Source organism: Abramis brama, assembly GCF_963993115.1.
Source record: "Abramis brama genome assembly, chromosome: 2".
NCBI lineage: Eukaryota > Metazoa > Chordata > Actinopteri > Cypriniformes > Leuciscidae > Abramis > Abramis brama.
This window is the reverse complement of record NC_139964.1, coordinates 8,551,073-8,573,840: the sequence shown is the minus strand read 5'-3', so window position 1 is coordinate 8,573,840 and position 22,768 is coordinate 8,551,073. Positions and strand designations below refer to the sequence as shown.

General features: G+C 36.6%; 1 protein-coding gene across 3 annotated transcripts; it reads left to right on the top strand.

Moving 5' to 3' along the window:
• Positions 1–560: 560 nt before the first annotated feature.
• Positions 561–22,024, top strand: LOC311077592 (NLR family CARD domain-containing protein 3-like). 3 transcript variants are annotated; one of them, XM_084106145.1, is made up of 9 exons: positions 561–953; positions 2,913–3,129; positions 3,921–4,043; positions 8,278–8,400; positions 9,132–11,021; positions 15,078–15,251; positions 15,508–15,678; positions 20,011–20,057; positions 20,363–22,024. In XM_084106145.1, exons 2-9 carry the CDS (start codon positions 3,008–3,010, stop codon positions 20,896–20,898), a joined length of 3,186 nt encoding a protein of 1,061 aa, XP_083962271.1. In that variant the 5' UTR covers positions 561–953; positions 2,913–3,007; the 3' UTR covers positions 20,899–22,024. The 3 variants fall into 3 exon arrangements, with proteins under 3 accessions (XP_083962271.1, XP_083962270.1, XP_083962272.1); XM_084106144.1 differs by having other exon boundaries at positions 561–2,652; XM_084106146.1 differs by lacking the exon at positions 8,278–8,400 and having other exon boundaries at positions 562–3,129.
• Positions 22,025–22,768: the final 744 nt, after the last annotated feature.

Here is a 22,768-nt window from a genome sequence, read left to right as displayed (position 1 = left end):
GATGGACAAAATAAATATGATTTCAAACAAAAGTGCCCAAAATGCACAGAATGTGCATGTCTAGTGTGTTTTAACAAGAACTGGATTAGGTTATGTCAGAAAAGAAAATGAACACTCAAAAATATTTATAAAAAATGTACCCATTTAAACTTGTTTTTATTATTCAGTTTGGGTAAAAGGATATGGTATTTTATTAAATATATATATATATATATATATATATATAGAAACTAAATATTTGTGTGTGCTGTAAAGTGTAAAATGAAATAGGAATCGGCTAAAATCGGTATCGGCAGGTCAAACTCAATGAAATCGGAATCGGCCTAGAAAAGTGTAATCGGTGCATCTCTAGTTAGGAGTTATAAATACTATAAATTGTCTATCTAAATCTAAAACAAATTTCAAGAGAAATATTTAATTTTTTTGTATTATTTCTTATTTAGCCATTATGAAAATGTAAAATGTTTGTGTGTGTGTGTGTGTGTGTGTGTATAGGCTATGTGTGTGTTGTGGCACAGTGATGAACTCGGAATCTTAAAAATGGCACTTCATGACAAAAAGGTTGCCGACCCCTGCTCTGGATAATAAAACATGAGTTGACAGAGAACGTTTACCGAACCCGCTGAACTTGATCGAAACCATGTTGGATTTGTCTGATTTTGGCAACTTTAAACCTACTCTGAATCTCGGAGTTTGTTTAACTAGCTTCATGCAACGAGTGACTGTAGCTGAAGTTCCAATCTGAAGTGCCGTTTGGATCACACCTGACCTGGGAGCGATGAAAAAAAATGTCATTTTTTTTCCCTTAGACCCTTCTTGTGCGCCCTCTGTGTCTTTCAAGGGAGCAATCCCTGTGGGAATTCACCCTAGAAAAGAAAGTGAAAGCAGGAAAGTTAGCGACGCCATTCCGAGGCTCTAAACCGTCCGAGTAGTTTACGAGCGCTCATTCCGTGGTAAGTTCAGTGCATTTTTTTCTCCCTCGTGTAAATATGTTGTCATTAAAAATAGCTGCTGTTTGAGTTTTTTGCTTTTCTTGTTAATAATGGAATTTCAAATAATTTCTACAGATTTGACCAAAATGGCAGAAACGATAATAAAGTAAATAATTACTTTACTCAAGTTTTTATTTAGATCTTTGATATAACCTTATTGAAATTATAGACTGGAAGAAAAAAAAAAAAAAAAAAAAAATGAAGAAAGTAATGTGAGTTTGAAGATATTTCTCTACCAGGACATTTTAATGCATAAAGGCATTATTGTAGCCTCCGTACATTTTGAACAAAATCAATGAACCAGTGATTGTCAATGTTGCCTCTATTGTAAAAACGCCAGAAAATGAGACGCACAATGTTTGTCAAGTCATGACGCGATTTTACAAGAAAAAAACTGCTTCTGTTGTGGTAAACTTGGCACTGTACAAAGTCAGTGCTGAAAAGGCTACTGTACTTCTACTGCATCCTAGACACTAGTATTAAACTACTAGTAGCTACTAAAACTTGTTTTAAACCAACATGTATTACCACAAATAGCGTTTCAAACCGTGTATAGACTTCAAGTTCCTGTATTCACACACTGTTGTGGGAAAAAACATTAAAAGCGAAATAGACAATAAGAAATTGATATATGACTGTACCTGAGTTTATTGCACTTAAATGTACTGCTAAGAAAAGGAGTACTGTACCAGATTTGGATTATTTGGCTTGTAACAAGAGCTCAACCCTTTTCATAAAGAAGCTTACATGACATTTCTATAATAGAACAATGGCACAATAAATGTTAGCTTTCTTTAAATTTTAATTTTAATTTTCCACAGGTTCAGTTTAATTAAGTTTAATTGTATTCATGTTTTTAATCCCTCTATACCTCGTTTTGCAATACCTAATAGCCTCTGTTAAGGTTATACATACAAGCTGAATACATTATTGATAAATCAATATTGTAAATAAATAAATACATAAAAAAACACACAGAGATGTAAACATATTGTAATAAAGGCCTTCTTTGCCGTGTATGTTGGTCTTACTGAGTGTCAGTTCCTCTTTGCAGATGATGTGGTTTTGTCATGTGATGTGTCTTGCAGAATTACAATTGACCGTTCGCAAAGACCCGCCCCCCTTAGTTACTGTCGCTATGTCCGACAAGCTACGCCGTTCTCATGCCACACCATGTTCTCATGCAGTGAAAAATACATCGCGGAGTAGAGAGGAGACTGACAACACGCTGACAGACAGGACAGAGCAGGTTACTTTTCGGTTACGTTTGATATTAAACATATTAAACAAAGTCTCACCTTTCAAATTTGGTCATTTTTAAAAAGAAATTTTAACAATAAATACCGTTTTGTTGCTCTTTAATGTGCCGTGACAGATCGCTGTAGAGCATCAGTTAAAGCTGCTCGTGAACCGATCATCTCTTCCTTCTAGTTAATTTATAGCCTCAAATAAACATGAACAAACACAAAAAGGAATGTTGTTTTAACCACAGAAAGGCGTCAGTACACTCCGTTTTTCAAGTTCAAATCCTCCTATGTTAATCTACTAACTCTCCTGACTGCTTTGTCGGACAAAATGGCGGATGGCGAAGTATGATTGGTCAGATCACCTGTCAATCAAGCTCCCTGCGAAGGGTCAATTGAGTGTCACAGTGTCTTCTGTAAGTAAAAGCAAATGTGTGTGTATATATAAGTGGTTATTAAAGTGGATATTATTCATTATCCGCGAGCTCTACTATATTCTACCGTTCAAAAGTTTGGGGTCAGTATTTTAAATGGAACCTTTAAACAGTCTGTTTTTTAATGTTATATTTCAATTAACTGCATTTTTTACTTTATTATATCATGGGGAAGGTAATTAGATTGCAATGTCATTTAGATTAAGAGTAAGACTACTTATTACAGCGTCACTGTTTTACAGAAAAGCTTTGTACTCTATATATCTCCACATAAAAGTTCTGACATCAATCTCTCAACACTTTTGAGAAGTGAGAATGGGAGAACAGGTTCTCTAAAATGAGTCTCCATGTCAAGAGAGAAGATGAGGACACTGCCTCTAAAATGAGTTCCCCATCTCCTGGATCAAGCTGTGTGTCTGTGAAGAGTAAATTTAGGGATGCAGTGACCTCTGACCCCAGGTAAGACACTAGCCATTTAAACATTTAGCAGACACTTTTATTCAAACATCTTATCTCACATCTTAAATAAGTTATGTTACTCAGCTGTCACAAATTCATTAACTTGAAAATCAAGTTATTTTTTTCTTTTTTTAGCAGAAAAGAAGTGGTTTCGAATATGTTGTCCTATTATTACCCCTTGTGGTAATGATTTTTTTCTCATTTTTATATATACAGTATATAAAAAAATGTGTATATATATATATATTTATATGTATATATAAAAAAAAAATATATATATACTGTATATATATTATTATATATTATTCTTACACTATTTCTTACTTTCATCTCTTTTCTATTTTCATACTCTTTTCTATAACAATTTTGAAACCTTGTATTACAACATTAGTTGTACAACAGTTACAACAGTTATTTTTCCATTCTCTGCTCAGGATTTTAAATTTTGAATGGGTGAGCAAAGGTTGACTGTTTTGGTGTTTAGATGAGTATTTACATATGTGATGCATGTTATGCTCTCAGTAACACAACAAATACACAACAAAAATTACAGTCATGATAAAAAGGGCAGTTAAGAAAGCATAGTGATGGGAATATGTTTGCGCCAGCTCTGAAATTCAGTGTATCCATCCATTTCTGCTGGAGGTATCGGGCCTTCATGATGAATCACTTTGTTGTATTCCTCTCTTTGGATAAAAGTGTCAGAAATGATCAAATGTAAATCTAAGGTTCATTCAAGTTATACAGTATTGCTAGTGCTGTGAAATGCTGTTTTGTTTGTCATTTGTCAGCATCAGCAGGAGGGAGAGACTGAGATCAGAGTCTCCAGAACCCAGCAGTGTGTCTCTCAAGAGTAACACATCCATGAGGCAACCCATTGGACTCAGTGATGGACCAGTGACCTCTGACCCTCCGTTAGTACAAACTCGTACTTACTATCTTACTAAATCACATCTGGTAACGAACTGATCTATTTCTGATGGTCTCCAACAGCCATCAGCTGTGTTTACACTTGCGTTTACATATATATATATATATATATATATATATATATATATATATATATATATATATATATATTAGAGGTGGGCATAGATCATTTTTTTTAATCTAGATTAATTTTGAAAATGGCTCATTTGAATTCTGCCGAAGGCATTCAGAATATGTGTGCTACCCAAATAATGACTATAAAAGTAAGTCTTTGAGAACGGGTTTATCAAGCCAGGTGGCGCATTAGACCAGGGGCTCATCTCCTGTTTCCAAAATGCATCACAAACTGCTTGAGAAAGCTGTTCTACTCATAGACTATAAAAGGATACTACTGTACTGTTACCGTCTGTAGGCAACATTAGGTAGGCCTATGTTATTATCAACTACTATAGGCTATCAATTAGGGATGGGCGATATGGCCTAAAATATATATTGTGATATACATTGCAGCCTCTTGCGATAACGATATACAGTATATTATAATAAAACCATTTCAGAACAGATTACACAGACCCTGCTAAACAACTGCTAAATGTATTTTTTTTTTTTAAAGGGTGTATGTAGTTTTGAGAACATATATTGTGCAAAACTGTAAGTATACAACATAATTTTGCAGATAAATAAAATTTAAGTACACTAGCTGCAGAGACTTAAGTAGGTCTAATGTTTATTATGGCTTGGAGCTTATGAAACCCCAAATTTAAAATTAGAATATTGTCTAACTGATGTCTTTTCAGTTAAAAAGAAACACAACAACGATTCTTAAAATCGGGCACAGACAGAGATTATTAGTATGGAGCTCATAATATGACAAAACGATTTGAATTTGAATTGTGTAAATTTGAATTATTTGCAAGTGTAATCTAACAAAATTGAATTTTAGGTGGTAGTTTAAATAGTTCTGAATTTGATTTTTTTTTTTACGAATATTGAACATTTGAAATTTAACAAATTGAAATGTTTTTATGGCTGAATTTTATAGACATGTATTTTCAAACAGCTAGTTTTTTTGTTCTGAATTCGTATACTGCAAATATTCAGTTAAAAAAAATACAGATTCAAGTTTTCAAGATGAAGAAATTCGGAACTTCAAATTCAGTTTTCTAAAATTCAAGTTCAAAAATTCAAGTTCAAAAATTCAGATCTTACAGAAAGTAGGTCACAGGTCATCCACAGGGAAGAGTAAAGGATCTCAGATAAGTCGAACAGAGCATTTTGGCTGCACTGCAGTAGTTTTCTGCCGCAAACGCGGTGGTGGTTCAAGAGAATCCGTGTATCTTTCGTTCAGTCGTTTTTTATTTAATATTAAGAGTAGAAAAATGAGAAAACAGCTTGAGTATTAGATTTCTAATATTCTAGTAATAATAGACCGCTGCAGCAGTTGCACGGAGCTTACAAAACTTAACGCGTGTATTGCAACTATAGGCTACATTTAATTTTCTCATCAAACAACTAGACTAACGAATGGCTCGGTACAACAGAAGAGCCTAGAAAGGGCTTTTTCTCTGTGTAGACCAGCAGTTGGTCTGAATTTGCTATAACCTATAGCCTATTTTCCGGACTGTATAGGCTAAGTCACGTTTTATCATGAAACACGTTAAATAATCTAAATGTTGACTTTCAAAAGTAGGCGCGCCAAGAAGGCTATTCTCTGTATTTTGGTTCATTTTTGGTGAGCGCCAGAAAGATCTAAAGAGACCGAGACGCGCTAAAGCAGCTCATCATGTTGTTTTATTTATTTTTCAATGACATGATATTTTGTAGTCATTTTGAATGTACACAAATAAAAATATACATTTTACTGTTTCGAATGATGTCATATTATCTGTATGACTATAAATAACAGCAGTGGAACAAATCCAAGAGATGGCGCTGTTTGTCGGATGGCTTAAATCCGAACCAAGTCCAAATAATGGATGTTGCACCGATCTTTTTCACCAGCTTTCACTTTCAGCCGTGTTTACTTAAGATGATGACGAATATGCGTTGCAGCCGGGTTTACCTCGCGGCCGCGGGTAGATTGCGTCATCATAGCTTCTGTAGTATGCCATCTCCCAACCCAACTTGGAGAATAGATTAACGGCGATATTTTTTTTATCGCGCGATAAGAGTCTCGCGTTAACGCAGCACGTTAACGCCGATAACGGCCCACCAGACTCAGATTGAGACTCTATATATAGCCTACTGTATACATATATATATATATATATATATATATATATGTATACAGTAGGCTATATATAGAGTCTCAATCTGCCAAAAGGTAAATAAATGTAACAAATCATGTAAACATTTATCATCTTTTATTGGAAAATCAAACATTTTATTAAACTTTAATTGCTTTAATCTTTTAAACAAGAGACAAAACAAAATACTTTTAATCTTTTAAACAAGACAGTGATGAAACTACATTTTATAAAAATCACTTGCCCAGCTTAGAATATATATATATATATATATATATATATATATATATATATATATATATATATATATATATATATATATATATATATATGAAGAGTTCAGATGCAAAAGCCTCTAAGTGCCATCTGAAATGTTCTTCTAGAATGATCATTTTTATCAAGCTTGTATATTTAAGTTCAATAATTTCACTTAAACTTCAGGAAACTTCAGGTGCTTAAACTGTGGATCTAGCATGCATGCCGTTATCGGGATTGAATCTGCCAGGATGTCAGACTCTAGTTTGAAGCGTTTTACGAGTTCTTTCCTCACCGTGTCCTTGAAAGAGCGAATAGCCCCCAGGTCGTCGGATCTTGTCACTCTCAGCATGTCGCAGACATTGAGAAGGACAGGATAGATGAATGACAACCCGACATGTAACTCTGCGCACATTATTGTGGTTGCTTTAGCTAGAGGCCTAAGTACCGGGATCAGCTGCTCGATCAATTCCCACTGGTGCTCTCTCATGGTCAAGGATTTTCAGACGTCCACTTTCGTTATGCTCTCATCCGAGAGAACGGCCTGCACTGGGATTCTCTGTTCATACAGACGCTCTAGCATAGTGAATGTAGAATTCCACCAAGTGGCACAATCGTTTTGCAGACTGTTCACTTGTACTCCCAGTTGTTTCTGGTAGTTCTGCAAAGCACAATGTGCCACTGAGGAGTGACGAAAATGACTGACTACACGTCCCGCAGCATCAATTGTCTTCGTGATCTCGGGTAAGTTGAGACCTTTTTTAATGGCAAGTTGCAGTGTGTGCCTGGTGCATCCTAGGTGGTGGGGAAATAGCTCACATAGTTCCATTGCTAGGTTCATGCTACTAGCGTTGTCATGGATGGTGCAAAAAACATTGAGTCCCCATTCCTCGATCGTCTCTCTCAGACGCTGGGCAATATTTGCAGCAGTGTGTCTCTCGCGCATCACGGTGGTTCGCAACACTCTTGACTTTAACTCCCAGCTGTCAGTGATGTAGTGAGCTGTTATGGTTATATAAGGATCCATAGTACATGATGTCCACAGATCGGTAGTGAGGGAAACACTGAGGTCTTTCATCTCATCCATAATCGTTGCTCTGACAGTGTTGTATTGGTGCATGATATTGCTCCAAACTGTGCGGTGGCAAAGGGTTTGTGTAGCCTGGCTCAAAATACTGGATGATGTCCTTAAAGCCTTCCCAGAGAGAGTGGATATAGGACGGACATCCTTGACAACGAAGTTGACCAGCAAATCTGTGATTTTTCGCCTTCTGTTGTCAGTCATTAGGCGTGTTGAAAAATCGATTGTTGTCTGCCTGCCTGACGATGATGCAGTGCTAGCATGGCTAATGGCATGGTTAATTGCCACGAACGGTTGCTGTTGGCAGTGGGTGTTTCATGATCATGATTCGTGATTATCCATTGCAGACGTATTGCTATTGTATTTTAGCACTGCTTTACATAACTTACAGGTAACGGTGGATGTGTCTACATTTTCTGTGAAGTATTTCCACACATAGGATGACCTTGACCATTTTGGACGTACCTGAAATTGTGTATCCATCCATTTTTGCTGAAAGTATATCAGTGAATCACTTTGTTGTATTCCTCTCTTTGGATAAAAGTGTCAGAAATTATCAAATGTAAATCTAAGGTTCATTCAAGTTATACAGTATTCCTAGTGCTGTGAAATGCTGTTTTGTTTGTCATTTGTCAGCATCAGCAGGAGGGAGAGACTGAGATCAGAGTCTCCAGAACCCAGTGGTGTGTCTCTCAAAAGTAACACATCCATGAGGCAACCCACTGGACTCAGTGATGGACCAGTGACCTCTAATCCTCCGTTAGTACAAACATTTACTTATTAATTTACGGCAGTGCAACTCAGATACGAACTGAATCTCTGTGAAAAAACACTACTTACTCTAAAGTATACAATATATGCATTCTGGTAACTGATATATTTCTGAAGGTCTCCAACAGACATCAGCTGTGTTTACACTTGCATTTACATTACACTGAGATCCGATCATAATGCGTCCACAACTACCTTTGGATCAAGACACACACGTCAAATAAGGGCGTACTCAAACTAGGCATGGTTGCCTTGTACCAAACCTGAGCTACGGTGTACATTTTAGGACATCTTCAGACCTCAGTCATATGACGAAAAGTTCTCATGCTTTAGGTCTCAGGAAAAACAAAGTCAGGTGTCAGGTCTCGTACAATTAAGCATTGGGCAAAACAGACTCAAAACAAAAAGGTATCAGATGAAATGGCCTCAGTCTAATTGATCCATGCCCAAGCCTGCCTCTTCAAGCAGGCCAGGGCACTATACGGAGTGATTACACTATCCATATGATCCATACTTGGGGGTCAAATGTGCTCTGGCACGGTTCAGATTGCCTAATGTGAGTACACTCTAACATTCCCATCACAAACGTGTTTAAACTTGTCTTTTCATTGTACATGTGGACAACATCCGGATACAGGATGCATGTTAATGTCAAGTGATAAAAGCTGCCATTGTAATCTGTCATTGTTTTTTGCTGCTCTTTTTTAACTTTATTTCAGGAGGAGGAAGAGACATGAGCTGATCAGATCTGTGCCATCCTCTACATCCTACTATCAGATTCACCATAGGCAGAACACAACTGAAGCAGCCCTGCAGACACACACATTGGGGACTGAAAACCTGCAAAGAGTCAATGACCAGCATAAAACCAGCATGAAGAACAAGTATGAGAGATTATTTGAAGGAAACAAACTCCAAGAGAATGAAACCCTCCTCAACAGGATCTACACACAGCTCTACATCATAGAGGGAGAGAGAGAAGGAGTGAATGAAGAACATGAGGTTTTACAGATGGAGAAAACAGCCAGAACACAACACTCACAAGACACTCCAATCTTCTGCAATGACATCTTTAAAGCCTCACCTGAACTAGGATGTGAGGAGAAAGACAAAATCAAGACTGTTCTTACTAAAGGCATCGCTGGAATCGGGAAAACCGTCTCTGTGCAGAAGTTCATTCTGGACTGGGCCGAGGGAAAAGCCAATCAGGATGTAGATTTCATGTTTGTGCTTCCATTTAGAGAGTTGAACTTGACAGGAGGTCATCAGTACAGTCTTCACAAACTTCTGCTGGACTTTCACCCTGAACTTCAAGATCTGGACTCAAAGATTTATGAGGAGTGTAAAGTTGTGTTCATCTTTGATGGTCTGGATGAAAGCAGAATCACACTGAGGTTTTCAGACACTCAGAAAGTTTCTGATGTGACTGAGACTTCATCAGTGGGTGAGTTGATGTCAAACCTCATTAAAGGAGAGCTGTTTCCCTCTGCTCTCATCTGGATCACTTCCAGACCAGCAGCAGCCAATCAGATCCCTTCCAAATACATCAGCCGTGTGACAGAGATTCAGGGATTTAATGAGCCTCAGAAGGAGGAATATTTCAGGAAGAGAATCAGTGATGAGCATCAAGCCAGAAGAATCATCTCACACATCAGAAGAGCAAGAAGCCTCCACATCATGTGCCACATACCCGTCTTCTGCTGGATCTCGTCCACTGTGCTTCAAAAGCTCCTGGAAGAAGACCTGAGTGCAGAAATCCCTCAAACTCTGACTGAAATGTACATCCACTTCCTGCTGATTCAGATCAACATGAGGAATCAGAAGTATGAAGAAAGAGATCCAGAGAAACTTCTGCAGTCCAACAGAGAAGTGATTGTGAAACTTGCTGAAGTGGCTTTCAAACAGCTGATGAAGAGCAATGTGATGTTCTATGAGGAGGACCTGAGAGAGAGCGGCATAGACGTCACTGACGCCTCAGTGTATTCTGGGATTTGCACTGAGATCTTTAAGGAGGAATCTGTGATTCATCAAAGGAAAGTCTACAGCTTCATTCATCTGAGCGTCCAGGAGTTTCTTGCTGCTTTCTATTTGTTTTACCATTATGTAATCAAAAATGTTGACACATTGCAGTTTTTTGATGTAGTACATAATCTGCATAGCGAAATAGTCAATAAAGCCCTTGAGAGTGAGAACGGACAACTGGATCTGTTCCTGCGGTTCCTGCTGGGCGTCTCACTGGAGTCCAATCAGAGACTCTTACAGGATCTACTGACACACACAGAGAGCAGCTCAGAGAGCATCAGGAGAACCACACAGTACATTAAAGAGAAGATCAAAGATGGACATGGACTCTCCGCTGAAAGATCCATCAATCTGTTCCTCTGTCTGCTGGAAGTCAAAGACCAGACTCTGTCCAGAGAGATTCAGGAGTTTGTGAAATCAGACAAACACTTAGAGAAGAAACTCTCTCCTGCTCACTGCTCAACAATCGCCTACATGCTTCAGATGTCAGAGGAGGTGCTGGATGAGCTGGACCTCAAGAAATACAACACATCAGATGAGGGGAGAAGAAGACTGATACCAGCTGTGATCAACTGCACTAAAGCTCTGTGAGTGTTTAATCATGTGTCTAGTTCTTTCTAAATTGACTTATGTTTTCTGTTGTTTTGTAAAGTAATTCATCTTGAATTTTGTTTTGCTTATTTTAAATAATTATATAATAAGTCATGATATTATTAAAATAAAGTAATTTACTTATTTTACCAGAATTTCATTTTTTTTTTCATTTTTTTTTTTTCATTTAATTTATTTATTCTCTTTTCATGGTAATGCAACATGAAATGCCACAACAACAATCCAACAAACACAACAATAATACATTCCATGACAAGAAGAACAGGAGTAGGATGAAGAAAAAAAAAAATCTTATAAACTCCTACCCCATTCTTATAATAAGAAAGTTACAAATTAGATGGCCTCACCGACATGAAAGAAAAAAGAATAATAATAACAACGACAAAAAAATGTTTTTTTTTAAAATAAATAATAAAATAAATGAAAAATAGCCCAGACCAGTTGAAATCTACTTTCAATTTTAACAATTTTCCTTTTTTTTTTTTTTTTTTTTTTTTTTTTACTATTAATTCTGCTTACACAACACTAAAACAAAAACAACATTAATGCAATAATGACAACTCTGGCATCAAAGACAACGACGATACCATTATCATTGATATTATAGTTTTAACAATTTTCACCATCATCTTTATACAAGTTAAGTATCTTCTCTTTATACTTATATTTAAATTGAACCATATTTGAACAACATTTTAGATCATTCTCTAGACAACTCCATCTTTTTACACCAGAAACTGAAACACACATTTGTTTGAGGGTATTTCCAGCAAAAGGTTGTTTAAAGGCATTATTTCTTCTGCTTGTCTCACTATTTACAGTATAGGGTTTGCAGTCCATGTGGTAACAACCAATGCGCCCTAAAAGCGGCCAGGGCTGAGCATCTCCGCAAACTAATAGAAAACAACCAAAACAATCCTAGGTTTTTATTTAACACCGTGGCTAGACTAACAAATAAACAGACGTCACCCGAACAAAATATCCCGTTACAGTTTAGTAGTAATGATTTCATGAACTTCTTCACTGAGAAAATAGAAAACATCAGAACCACAATTGTAAACGTTCAATCCTCAATCGCACCTTATAATTCAGCCTCAATTATCCCCCCGCAAGAACAATTACAGTGCTTTACAACTATAGAACAAAAAGAGTTAAATAAACTTATCACTTCATCTAAAACAACAACATGTTTATTAGATCCTATACCAACTAAACTACTGAAGGAAGTGTTACCTGTAGTGGAAGAGCCTCTCCTCAATATTATTAACTCGTCTTTATCTTTAGGTCATGTTCCAAGAACATTTAAACTGGCAGTGATAAAACCTCTCATTAAGAAACCACAATTAGACCCGCATAATCTAGCAAATTATAGACCCATTTCAAATCTACCTTTTATGTCTAAAATACTAGAAAAAGTTGTGTCCACTCAACTGGGCTCTTTCTTGCAAGAAAATGATATCTATGAAAAGTTTCAGTCAGGATTCAGGCCGCATCATAGCACTGAAACTGCGCTCGTTAAAATCACAAATGATTTACTCTTAGCTTCTGACCAAGGCTGCATCTCAATACTAGTTTTACTTGATCTAAGTGCTGCGTTCGATACTATAGATCATACAATACTCTTAGATCGACTACAAAATTATACTGGTGTTCAAGGACAAGCATTAAGCTGGTTTAGATCATACTTATCAGACCGCTACCATTTTGTCTATATAAATGGAGAAAAATCGATCATAATTCCAGTAAACTATGGAGTGCCGCAGGGATCTGTGTTAGGCCCTCTATTATTCTCAATATATATGCTGCCACTTGGAAATATTATAAGGAAACATGGAATTAGTTTCCATTGTTATGCTGATGACACTCAAATATATATTTCATCACGGCCGGATGAAAACGCTAAATTATCCAAATTGACAGAGTGTGTTAAAGATATAAAAGATTGGATGACGCGTAATTTTCTATTATTAAATCCAGACAAGACAGAGGTAATACTTATCGGTTCAAAAAACCGCCCACAGAACCTCTCACGATACAACTTTGACATCGTAGGATGTCCTGTTACTTTATCCTCTACAGTAAAAGACCTGGGTGTTATACTCGATTGTAACCTGTCTTTTGAAAATCATATTTCATATGTTACAAAAACAGCCTTTTTCCACCTTAGAAACATTGCTAAGCTACGTAATATGCTATCAGTTTCTGATGCAGAAAAGTTAGTTCATGCATTCATGACCTCGAGACTAGATTACTGTAATGCTTTATTAGCCGGTTGTCCTGCATCCTCAATAAACAAGCTACAGTTAGTCCAAAATGCAGCCGCTAGAGTTCTTACTAGATCAAGAAAATATGATCATATAACACCGATTTTATCATCACTACATTGGCTACCTATAAAGTTCCGTATTAATTATAAGGTATTGCTACTGACTTATAAAGCCCTAAACGGCTTAGCTCCAGTCTATTTAGCGGATCTTCTATCACCCTATAATCCATCGCGCTCTTTAAGATCAATAAATTCAAGGCTTTTGGTCATACCTAGGATATCCAGATCAACCAAAGGAGGGAGAGCATTTTCACATTTGGCTCCAAAACTCTGGAATAGCCTTCCTGATACTGTTCGTTGCTCGGACTCACTCTCCCAGTTTAAAACTAGATTAAAGACGCATCTTTTCAGCCAGGCATTCATATAATATTGTTAATCTCACAGTTTCAAACTACAATCCGGCCTCTAGTTCATAAATGCCAGAGGAGAACTGGCCCCCGACTGAGCCTGGGTTCTCCCAAGGTTTTTTTTTTCTCCATTAGGTCACCTGATGGAGTTTTAGGACACCATTAGGCCGCTTGATGGAGTTTTTTCGGTTCCTTGCCACTGTTGCCTTTGGCTTGCTCAGTTGGGGATATTTTGGGGATATTTAATTTTATTCTATCAATCAATAAATTCCACTAGAAACAAACTTTGTTGTATTATTTTATTTTAATACTGTGAAGCTGCTTTGATACAATCTGTATTGTGAAAAGCGCTATACAAATATACTTGATTTGATTTGATTTGATTTATTCGGCTAGGCTTAGTAATAGTAGGATAAAGGCCTCTACTACACATTAAATCTAGAAAATCTATAAACTACTAGTATGATTAGACACATTCAAAAGATTTATATTGAAATCCCCACAAATTATAGACACTTTATTTTCATTCAACCCAACTAATAATTGCTCCAGCTTGTTATTAAATGCTGTAATACTAGATCCTGGAGTTCTATATATGCATGTGACAACAATATTCCTCTGTTTCTTCATTTCGATCTCAACAGTTAAACATTCCATTACATCTTATATTGCAGTAGTCATACACTCAATTGTTTTGCATTTCAGATCACTACTAACATATAGAGCAACCCCCCCTCCTCTCTTATTAATCCGATTAACATAAAATAATTCATAACCCTCAAAATGAAATTCCACACCTTTCTCATCCGTTAACCAAGTCTCAGACAAAGCTATAACAGTAAATTTATTTTGTAATGTGTTCAAATAATCATGTATTTTACTAAAATTTTAATACAGGCTTCTACAATTCAAATGAATAAGAGAAAATGAACCAGCCGTTTCTATATTACTAGTAAATTCTGCGTCTGTGTAATATTTATATGTATCATTTATGTTTGGTAATACATTTGACTCCGAGTCCAGTTCATCATAGTCATAGACACATCCTTCTGAATTTTCAGCTTGTGTAGGGATATGTTCACACACTGCGGACATTGCACTCAATTATACAAATTAGCGCTTGCCACAATGTAATCTCCACATACCTTATTCATTATGTGTCTTTTCGTTTTCATAACTGACCAAGGAAAGTCGAAGAGATTCAACACTGGTTGTTATTTCCCCAGCAGGAGCATGTTTGCTCCTACTGCAGGGGGACTGCCATCCTACAGCCCGCAGCGCTGAGTCCCAATCCGAAGAATGAAGCTGATATTATTGTAATGCCAGTTATGGATATGTTCTGTTCTGTTCTCTTTCAGTATTGCTTGCTGTAATCTCTCTGCTCAGGATTGTGAAGTTGTGTCATCTGCTCTAAAATCCTCAAACTGTGTCCTGAGAGAGCTGGATCTGAGTAACAATGACCTATGTGATTCAGGAGTGAAGCTGCTCTCTGATGGACTGACGAGTACAAACTGCCAGCTGCAGATAGTGAGGTTTGAGATCAATGTTACGTTTACATTTATGCATTTGGCAGACGCTTTTATCCAAAGTGACTTGGTTTGGAATGTTAAGGTACACCTTAACATTCTTATGAGTTCTTGTATTCCCTGGGAATCGAACCTATGACCTTGGTGATGCAAGCGCCAACACTCTACTGTTTGAGTTACAGAAAAGCATTGTGTTGATCATTTAATAGTTATTGTTCACTACTTTAAAGTGATTGCTGTTTACTGTTTTGTGTGTCTGTAGGTTGTCAGGCTGTATGGTGACAGAGGAAGGCTGTGGTTATGTGTCTTCAGCTCTGAGTTCAAACCCCTCACACCTGAGAGAGCTAGATCTGAGCTACAATCACCCAGGACAATCAGGAATCCTGCTGTTTAACAAACTAAAGGACCCAAACTGCTCAATGCAGATACTCAAGTATGTGGAAAGATTTTAACTTTTAAGTGTACTTAGGATGAAATTGGGATCATCAAGAGGGGTGTAATGATGTGGTTGCTGTGCTTTTGCACATTAAGATATGTTCCTGTATTAGCATATTTTATTGATCCTGGAACAACATTCCTGTCTAAACACAGTCCTTATCATATCCCTACCTTTAATTCTAAACCTAGCTATAACTTATGCCTAAAACCAGAGAGAAATGGTAGGTGAATAACACTGATGTAGAAACTCATAACCCAGGTTGTGAGCCTTAACCCTCTGGGGACCAAGCTGTTTTTGGGGTCCTTGAGATGTTCTGACATGCCTTGACATTTGTGCTTTTTTCAGTTATTTATAAACATGTTAATGGCAAAGGTGTAAATTCACTCTATATAGCACAAACAGGGCTACCATAATATGCGAGCAACGTGTATGTAGATGTTTGTATTTTTAAGAGAATAATGTTTATGCGTGGTTATTGGAAAAAATTAAAATGAAAGTTGCTGAATTAAGACCACAAAACACATATTAAATATGTGTCCACAAGACTTTTGACTAATGGATGTTGTCCCTTTGAGTTCTAGCTTCAAAATGATGTAAAAATAGTCTTGCTTTATCGTTCACAAAAAAAAAATACATTGATTTAAATGGTGTAAAACAGGTTTTGCTTGGAAAGCCAATATGCGAGGGGGAGGAGTAGTTTACACCTTAGATTATGAATGTCCCACCCACTCTGCATAATTAGCCATTCACTCAGGTGTGAAACTGACTGAGCCACAATGCAAGGACAAAAGATGTATTTAGAAGAAGACTTATATTGACCATTTAAGATTTCGCTTACATCTCTCTTGTAAATATGTTTTGCTATTTTATTAAAAATGTTACAATTACAACAATAATTACAATTTCAACAATATTTAAAGTGTACTCTTTCTTTGTAAAAAAAAAAAAAAAAAAAAAGATTATAGGCCTACATTTTATCATATGTATTCATTAGTTTGAATATAGCCAACATTGGAACATCTAACATCTTAGTCTATGAATTTATTTTTGACAAAAATAGTATTTTTTTTGCAGTTTAATACGTTGCTTATACAAATACATTTTATTTCAACATATTCCAGTCGATTTTTACTCATCTCAGTAGGCTATAGCAAAGCAGTTTATTCTTTCACACACAGACGCACGATTCATATTTAGGCTAAACAGTCTTTACAAATATGTCCCCTTCATTCATCTCACAGAAAGGCGAGTCATATTATAGAAATGCGATTCATCTTTTTGCGGTTTACATAGGCCTACACTAACGTTATTCCACACGTGAGAAAAGAAAACAGCCTACCTCACTCCTCAGCGGAATCTGCTCCTCATTTCAGGAGATATTGCTCCTCATCAGCACTGTTCTGATAAGGTAGGCTATAATGTCTCACTCGCGAGGAGTCGCGACGCGCTTTGTTTACAGCTGATGTGGGCGTTTCACAGCTATGAAATAGTTCTCAGAATTTGAGTTTGAATAGCACGCGCTCTCCGGGGAGTGGTCACATTACTGTGAATTAGGTCGTAATGAGCTCGACAGGAGTCGCTCTCTTTTTATACAGATTACAGAAGCTGAGAATATTTGTTTTTTATATAAATGACTTCATTTAAAAGATGCGATCTCAAGCTTTATGCCCGTGGGTCTGTTTGCCTGTTTGACTGAATTTTCGCGGAGTTATAGATCATTTTCGAACGCGTTTCAAATGGGAGTTTACTGACAGAGAGAAGGCAGAAATCGCATCATGTTAATTTTTCTTTATTTGTCAAAAAGCAAAACACTTTATTTTTATTGTGAGTATACAGAAAAAAAATAGAAACTGAACAGGATCGATTGATGTATTACACGAAAATGAAAGATCAAAATTAACAGAGCATTTAGTGTTTATTTTCATTGCTAAAAAAAAAAAACGAGCAAAACGCGCGGGCGCGTTTGTGGTCCCCAGAGGGTTAACTTGACATAATCTTGTCCCAATATATTGAAAAATGTATTTATACTACGGATGGCCCGATACCGATACCGCCATCGGGGATCGGGCCGATACTGTACTCATATACTCGTATTACTCGTACTCGTACTCGTATACTCGTACTCGTATAAAATTTGCAGATACCACGCACCGATACCATGTACATTTTGCGAAACGAAACTGGCCGCCGCGAGTGCTTTGTCGAGGTGAACTGAGGCATAGGAAAGCGTGTGTATAGTAACATAGCTGTGGTGCGCGAGCTGATAAGAGATAAGATACGAGCTGGTCGAGCACATCCCTTTAAACAGACATCAGTGGAAAGTTTGTTCAGTCAGATGTCAATGGCAAAGAAAATAAAACGAGGCATTCAGCTTATTATTAACGTTAACTGACGAGAGAAAAGAGAGAGAGAGAGAGAGAGAGAGAGTTACCTGATTTAAGTATAATGAGTGGTTCCCTACATTATTACAGGACGTGTGCAGGTCAAGAAGTTCCATGAACACAAACATCCAAAGCGTGCGCCCCGCAAACCAGCGTCTCAGCGCACGAATACTGAATTAAATTGTCTTTCAGGTCTTGCGCTTGTACGGACGAATTCACACAAAATTATGTAAAAACGCCCGTCTTGGCGAGTATCTTATAGTAAACAAAGTCGGTTATATCTCAAATGAACGTAGCCATGTTCAAATGCGGTCCGTGCGTTCGGTCTTAAAGGGGCAGCAGTTTGATAAACCTGCTTCTGTGTTTTAATGTTAATCAAACAAAGGACAAAGAAATACTCACTGCTTTTGAATAAATTGGCTACCCTTTTCAACTTTACAAAAATATCCATCTATATATAAATTATACAGTAATGAATATGCTTTTTTTTCACATTTGATTACTTTATTCAAATTTCTGTACCTGTTAGATCTACCTGGAAAAACTCTAAAAACACTGTTTATTTCATTTGTAGCCTTTCTTTGTTCTATAGTATTTATTTGTATAGTAACAGTAATAGTAACTTATTTTGTTACTGACTGCTTAATTGTTATAAATTCACATTAATTAGGCTGGTAGTTTTTGTTGTAGTATCAAGATTGGATTAAATAATTGATATTTCACTGGTTTTGACAAACATTTGAACCGCTGACCCGATCCTCAGCACTGAGCACTGCTAAAGCAGCTTTAAATATGTGCTGTGCTATTAAATGAAAGATAGAGCAATAGAATGAACAGTGACAGTAACAGATGCTCATACAATGCATTTTAGCAGGCTTAATTAAGCATGAAAATAACTGAAAGACATATATATATTTGATGAACAAATTAAGCCAACTAATATGATTTATATTATTTTGGTTTATTTACTAATACATTTAAAAATTACAAATGCAGTGAAATTTCAGGGATCAGTTAGGGTATCGGTATCGGTGAGTACAAAAAATGAAAGAATCGGTATCGGACTCGTTCTGCAAAAAGTGGTATCGGTGCATCCCTTATTTATACTATATATTAACACTGTATTGTAAATATTTTTTTGATAATAATTCAATATATGAATATCGGCAATTCCTTATATATTGTAATATATAAAACATTATATTAACGCAATATATTATTTAATATATTTTTTCAGTGTATTTACATTATATAATATATTGATCATTAAATGTATGGATATATATTTTTCTTCTGTAAGGGACTTTACAGCGAAAAAGTAATTAGTTACCAATTTCAATACCACTTGAGTAAATGTACTTTAATAAAAGTACTTAAATATTTTAATATTACATAAGTATTTTACTCTTACTGAATGTAGGCTCAAAGATGCACTAGTCCTCAACACTTAAGAGAAGTCAGTGAAAAACAAGAAACAGTTGAGGTGTGAGGAGAGCAATCACTTGTTTACTTTCTAAAGTCGAAACACCTCCAATATTGCAATAATTCACACAACAGCTGACACAGCAGCCTCTTAAACATCTACAGACACTCAAGTCTCAGTTAAGGTCATGTGCTCAAAAGAGGCATTAGGAAACCAATATCCTTCAAAAAGGTCTCTTCAATTTAAAGGATGAATAAAATAATGCTTGGTAAAATGAAATGGTCAAAGCCTACTTGCACTGGATGTGCTGGTCAGTCATGTCCTCATCTCATATGAAACGCCTATGATTTAGCAACTACCTGAAAATGCACTCACATCAGCACAAAGTAGATCTGTTGACAAGTTGTGGTGAGTAAGGGTGAGTAGTACCTTCAGTGCCCTGTAGATGATGGACTGCTCATTACAGAATTACAGATTAAGAATACATTGAACAGCATTTGATGTTTTTGTCTATCTATCCAGTTTGGATCATGGAGGACATTTCAGGATAACACAAGGACTGAGAAAATGTAAGTACACACACACACACACACACACACACACACACACACACACACACACACACACACCTTTGCATATTTAATTGTTATAGAATATGGGTTCTCAACTCTGGCCATTGAGATCTCATGTCCTGCAGAGTTTAGCTCCACCCCTAATTAAACACACCTGAACAAGCTAGATAAGTTATTCAGGATTGCTAGAACGTTATAGGTAGGTGAGTTTAATCAAGGTTGGAGGTAAACTCTGCAGAAAAGGATCTCGAGGGCCAGAGTTGAAAACCTCTGTCATAGATTGTGATCTCCCTTGTATTCAGATGCCTGTGATCTCACCCTGGATCCAAACACAGCAAACACTCATCTCATTCTGTCTGAGAACAACAGAAAGGCAACATGTGTTAAAGAGCAACAGCCATATATTGATCATCCAGAGAGATTTGAGAACTATGAACAAGTTCTGTGTAAAGAAAGTCTGACTGGACGCTGTTACTGGGAGGTTGAATTGAGAGGATGGGGTCATATAGCAGTGACATATAAAGGAATCAACCGGAAAGGTGGGATTGACTGTCGGTTTGGACTCAATGAAAGGTCCTGGAATCTTTACTGTTGTGATACGACTTACACTTCCTGGCACAATAATAAGGCTAACAGCACAAACATTCCACCCTCTTCATCTTTATCTAATAGAGTTGGAGTGTATCTGGACGTGTCAGCGGGCACTTTGTCTTTCTACAGCGTCTCTGACAAACACACACTCACACACTTACACACAATACACACCATATTCACTGAACCCCTCTATGCTGGATTTGGGTTTTACAATGATTCCGCAGTGTCTCTGTGTCAGATTTAACAACCTCCTTTGAGGAACACCAAGACATAATTTTGGTAACACTTTACACTAAGGTTCATTAGTTAACAATAATTTTTACATGGCTCTATGGAATACTTGATTCTAAATGGTCAATCGCTCCATCCAGCGGTATGTTATTCCCAGATTCTCAAAATGTTATTCTCATCCGGGTTACTGAAGTATATTCGCTATACGCTTGCTAGGAATGGTTTTCTTCGTGGAAGTTTTGCCTTTGTTGAGCTAATAAAATATTAAAACTCAGTCGAAACAATATTTTGTGTACAGTTATTTAGTTATGCCATCCAGTATTGTGGACTCGCTCTCTATTGTTTCATACAAACGCAGATGCTGCCATTTTGTGAGTATTGTGGGTCCTCATCACCCTGTCGGGGGTTTATTCTCAGATAACAACCGGCTGGATGTACATTATCCCTTACTTAATGTATTAACTAACATGAACAAGCAATACATTTGTTACAGTATTTATTATTTTTTGTTACTGTTAGTATATAAAAATACAGCTGTTCATTGTTTGTTCATGTTAGTTCACAGTGCATTAATTCATGTTAAGAAATGCAACCTTTGATTTTAATAATGTATTAGTAAATGTTGAAATTAATATTAACTAAGTAAATGCTATAGAAGTGTTGTTCATGCGTAGTTCATGTTAACTAAGGTAGTTCACTAATGAACCTTATTGTAAAGTGTTACCCATTTTGTTTTAATGTTCCAGTCCAGTGTATGTATATTTTGGATGCAATGTATTTTGGATAAAAGTGTCTGCCAAATGCATAAATGTAAATGCCCTTCTTTAAAAAGTATTGTTCTGTTTTGGGCTACCAATATATGGTAACTTTTAATAGTGTCATTATTCTCAAATTTTTTCTCAATTTCGCAGTGGTTGTATTTTTATTGTTTTTTGATTTTTGTACTTAACTGTGCTTAATGTGAGATGATCTAATATTTTATGTGACTGAATCAATCTGACTTTATTAGGTTGCAGCATTGAACATGACTTTAACTTGTCAGATCAGGTTAAAATGTCTCTTTAATGTAACAGCTGCACTGTGTAACACTGGGTTACTGGTTTTCTTCAATAAATCTTTTCACATGGTGAATCACATTCTCTGTCTGTCACATTGCTTCTTTATAGGTTTTTTTTATTCAGAGTGAGAGATCCAGATTGAGGTCATTGCTTGGTTCATCAGGTGTCACCTGACCAGACAAGACATATTTCTTCCCAGTTATGACATGCACACACACACGCACATTAATATATACAGTATATACTTCTGTGTATATACTGTACATATGGAGCCTGTCATCACTTGTGTTTGTTCATGTGAGCTGCAGGTTCTCATTAGATTAATAAGTGTGTAGTTGTGTCATGTTTTCTGCAGGAGAGGCTGGAGGCTTCAGTCAATGTACTGGAACTGTGACCTCATGAAACAAACACGTAAACCCGAAACGGTAAGTTCAGAAATCAATCCATGCATCATATTATATCCATAGATCTATATACTTCATCAGTTCTTGGAGTTCAGTTCTCTAGTTTGAAAACATGGATGAAATGATTAATTTCATTTACAGTGCCATGAGAGTGACTGAGGAAGAGATGAAGATGGATGGTGTTGATGTTCATGAGGTATGATCTGCTGTTCTGGGGAGCGTTTCCCAAAGACGAGCATGGTCGCAAGTTTCCTTGATACCAACACAACTCAACAGAACTTGCAATCATAGTTTGCTAACGATGCTTTTGGTAGATGCATCCCGGTTCATCTGTTTCTTATAAAAGGAATAATTTGCTGAATTCATAGAGATTTTCCCTTATGGAAAGAAAATATATTTATGATCAATATATTAAATGGTT

Excerpts from the sequence above, each read along its gene's own strand:
- LOC311077592 (XM_084106145.1), top strand. The coding sequence starts at position 3,008 with ATGAGTCTCCATGTCAAGAGAGAAGATGAGGACACTGCCTCTAAAATG. Across the intron at positions 11,022-15,077 it reads ATCAACTGCACTAAAGCTCT|TATTGCTTGCTGTAATCTCT; the intron begins GTGAGTGTTTAA and ends GTTCTCTTTCAG. Across the intron at positions 20,058-20,362 it reads AACACAAGGACTGAGAAAAT|ATGCCTGTGATCTCACCCTG; the intron begins GTAAGTACACAC and ends CCTTGTATTCAG.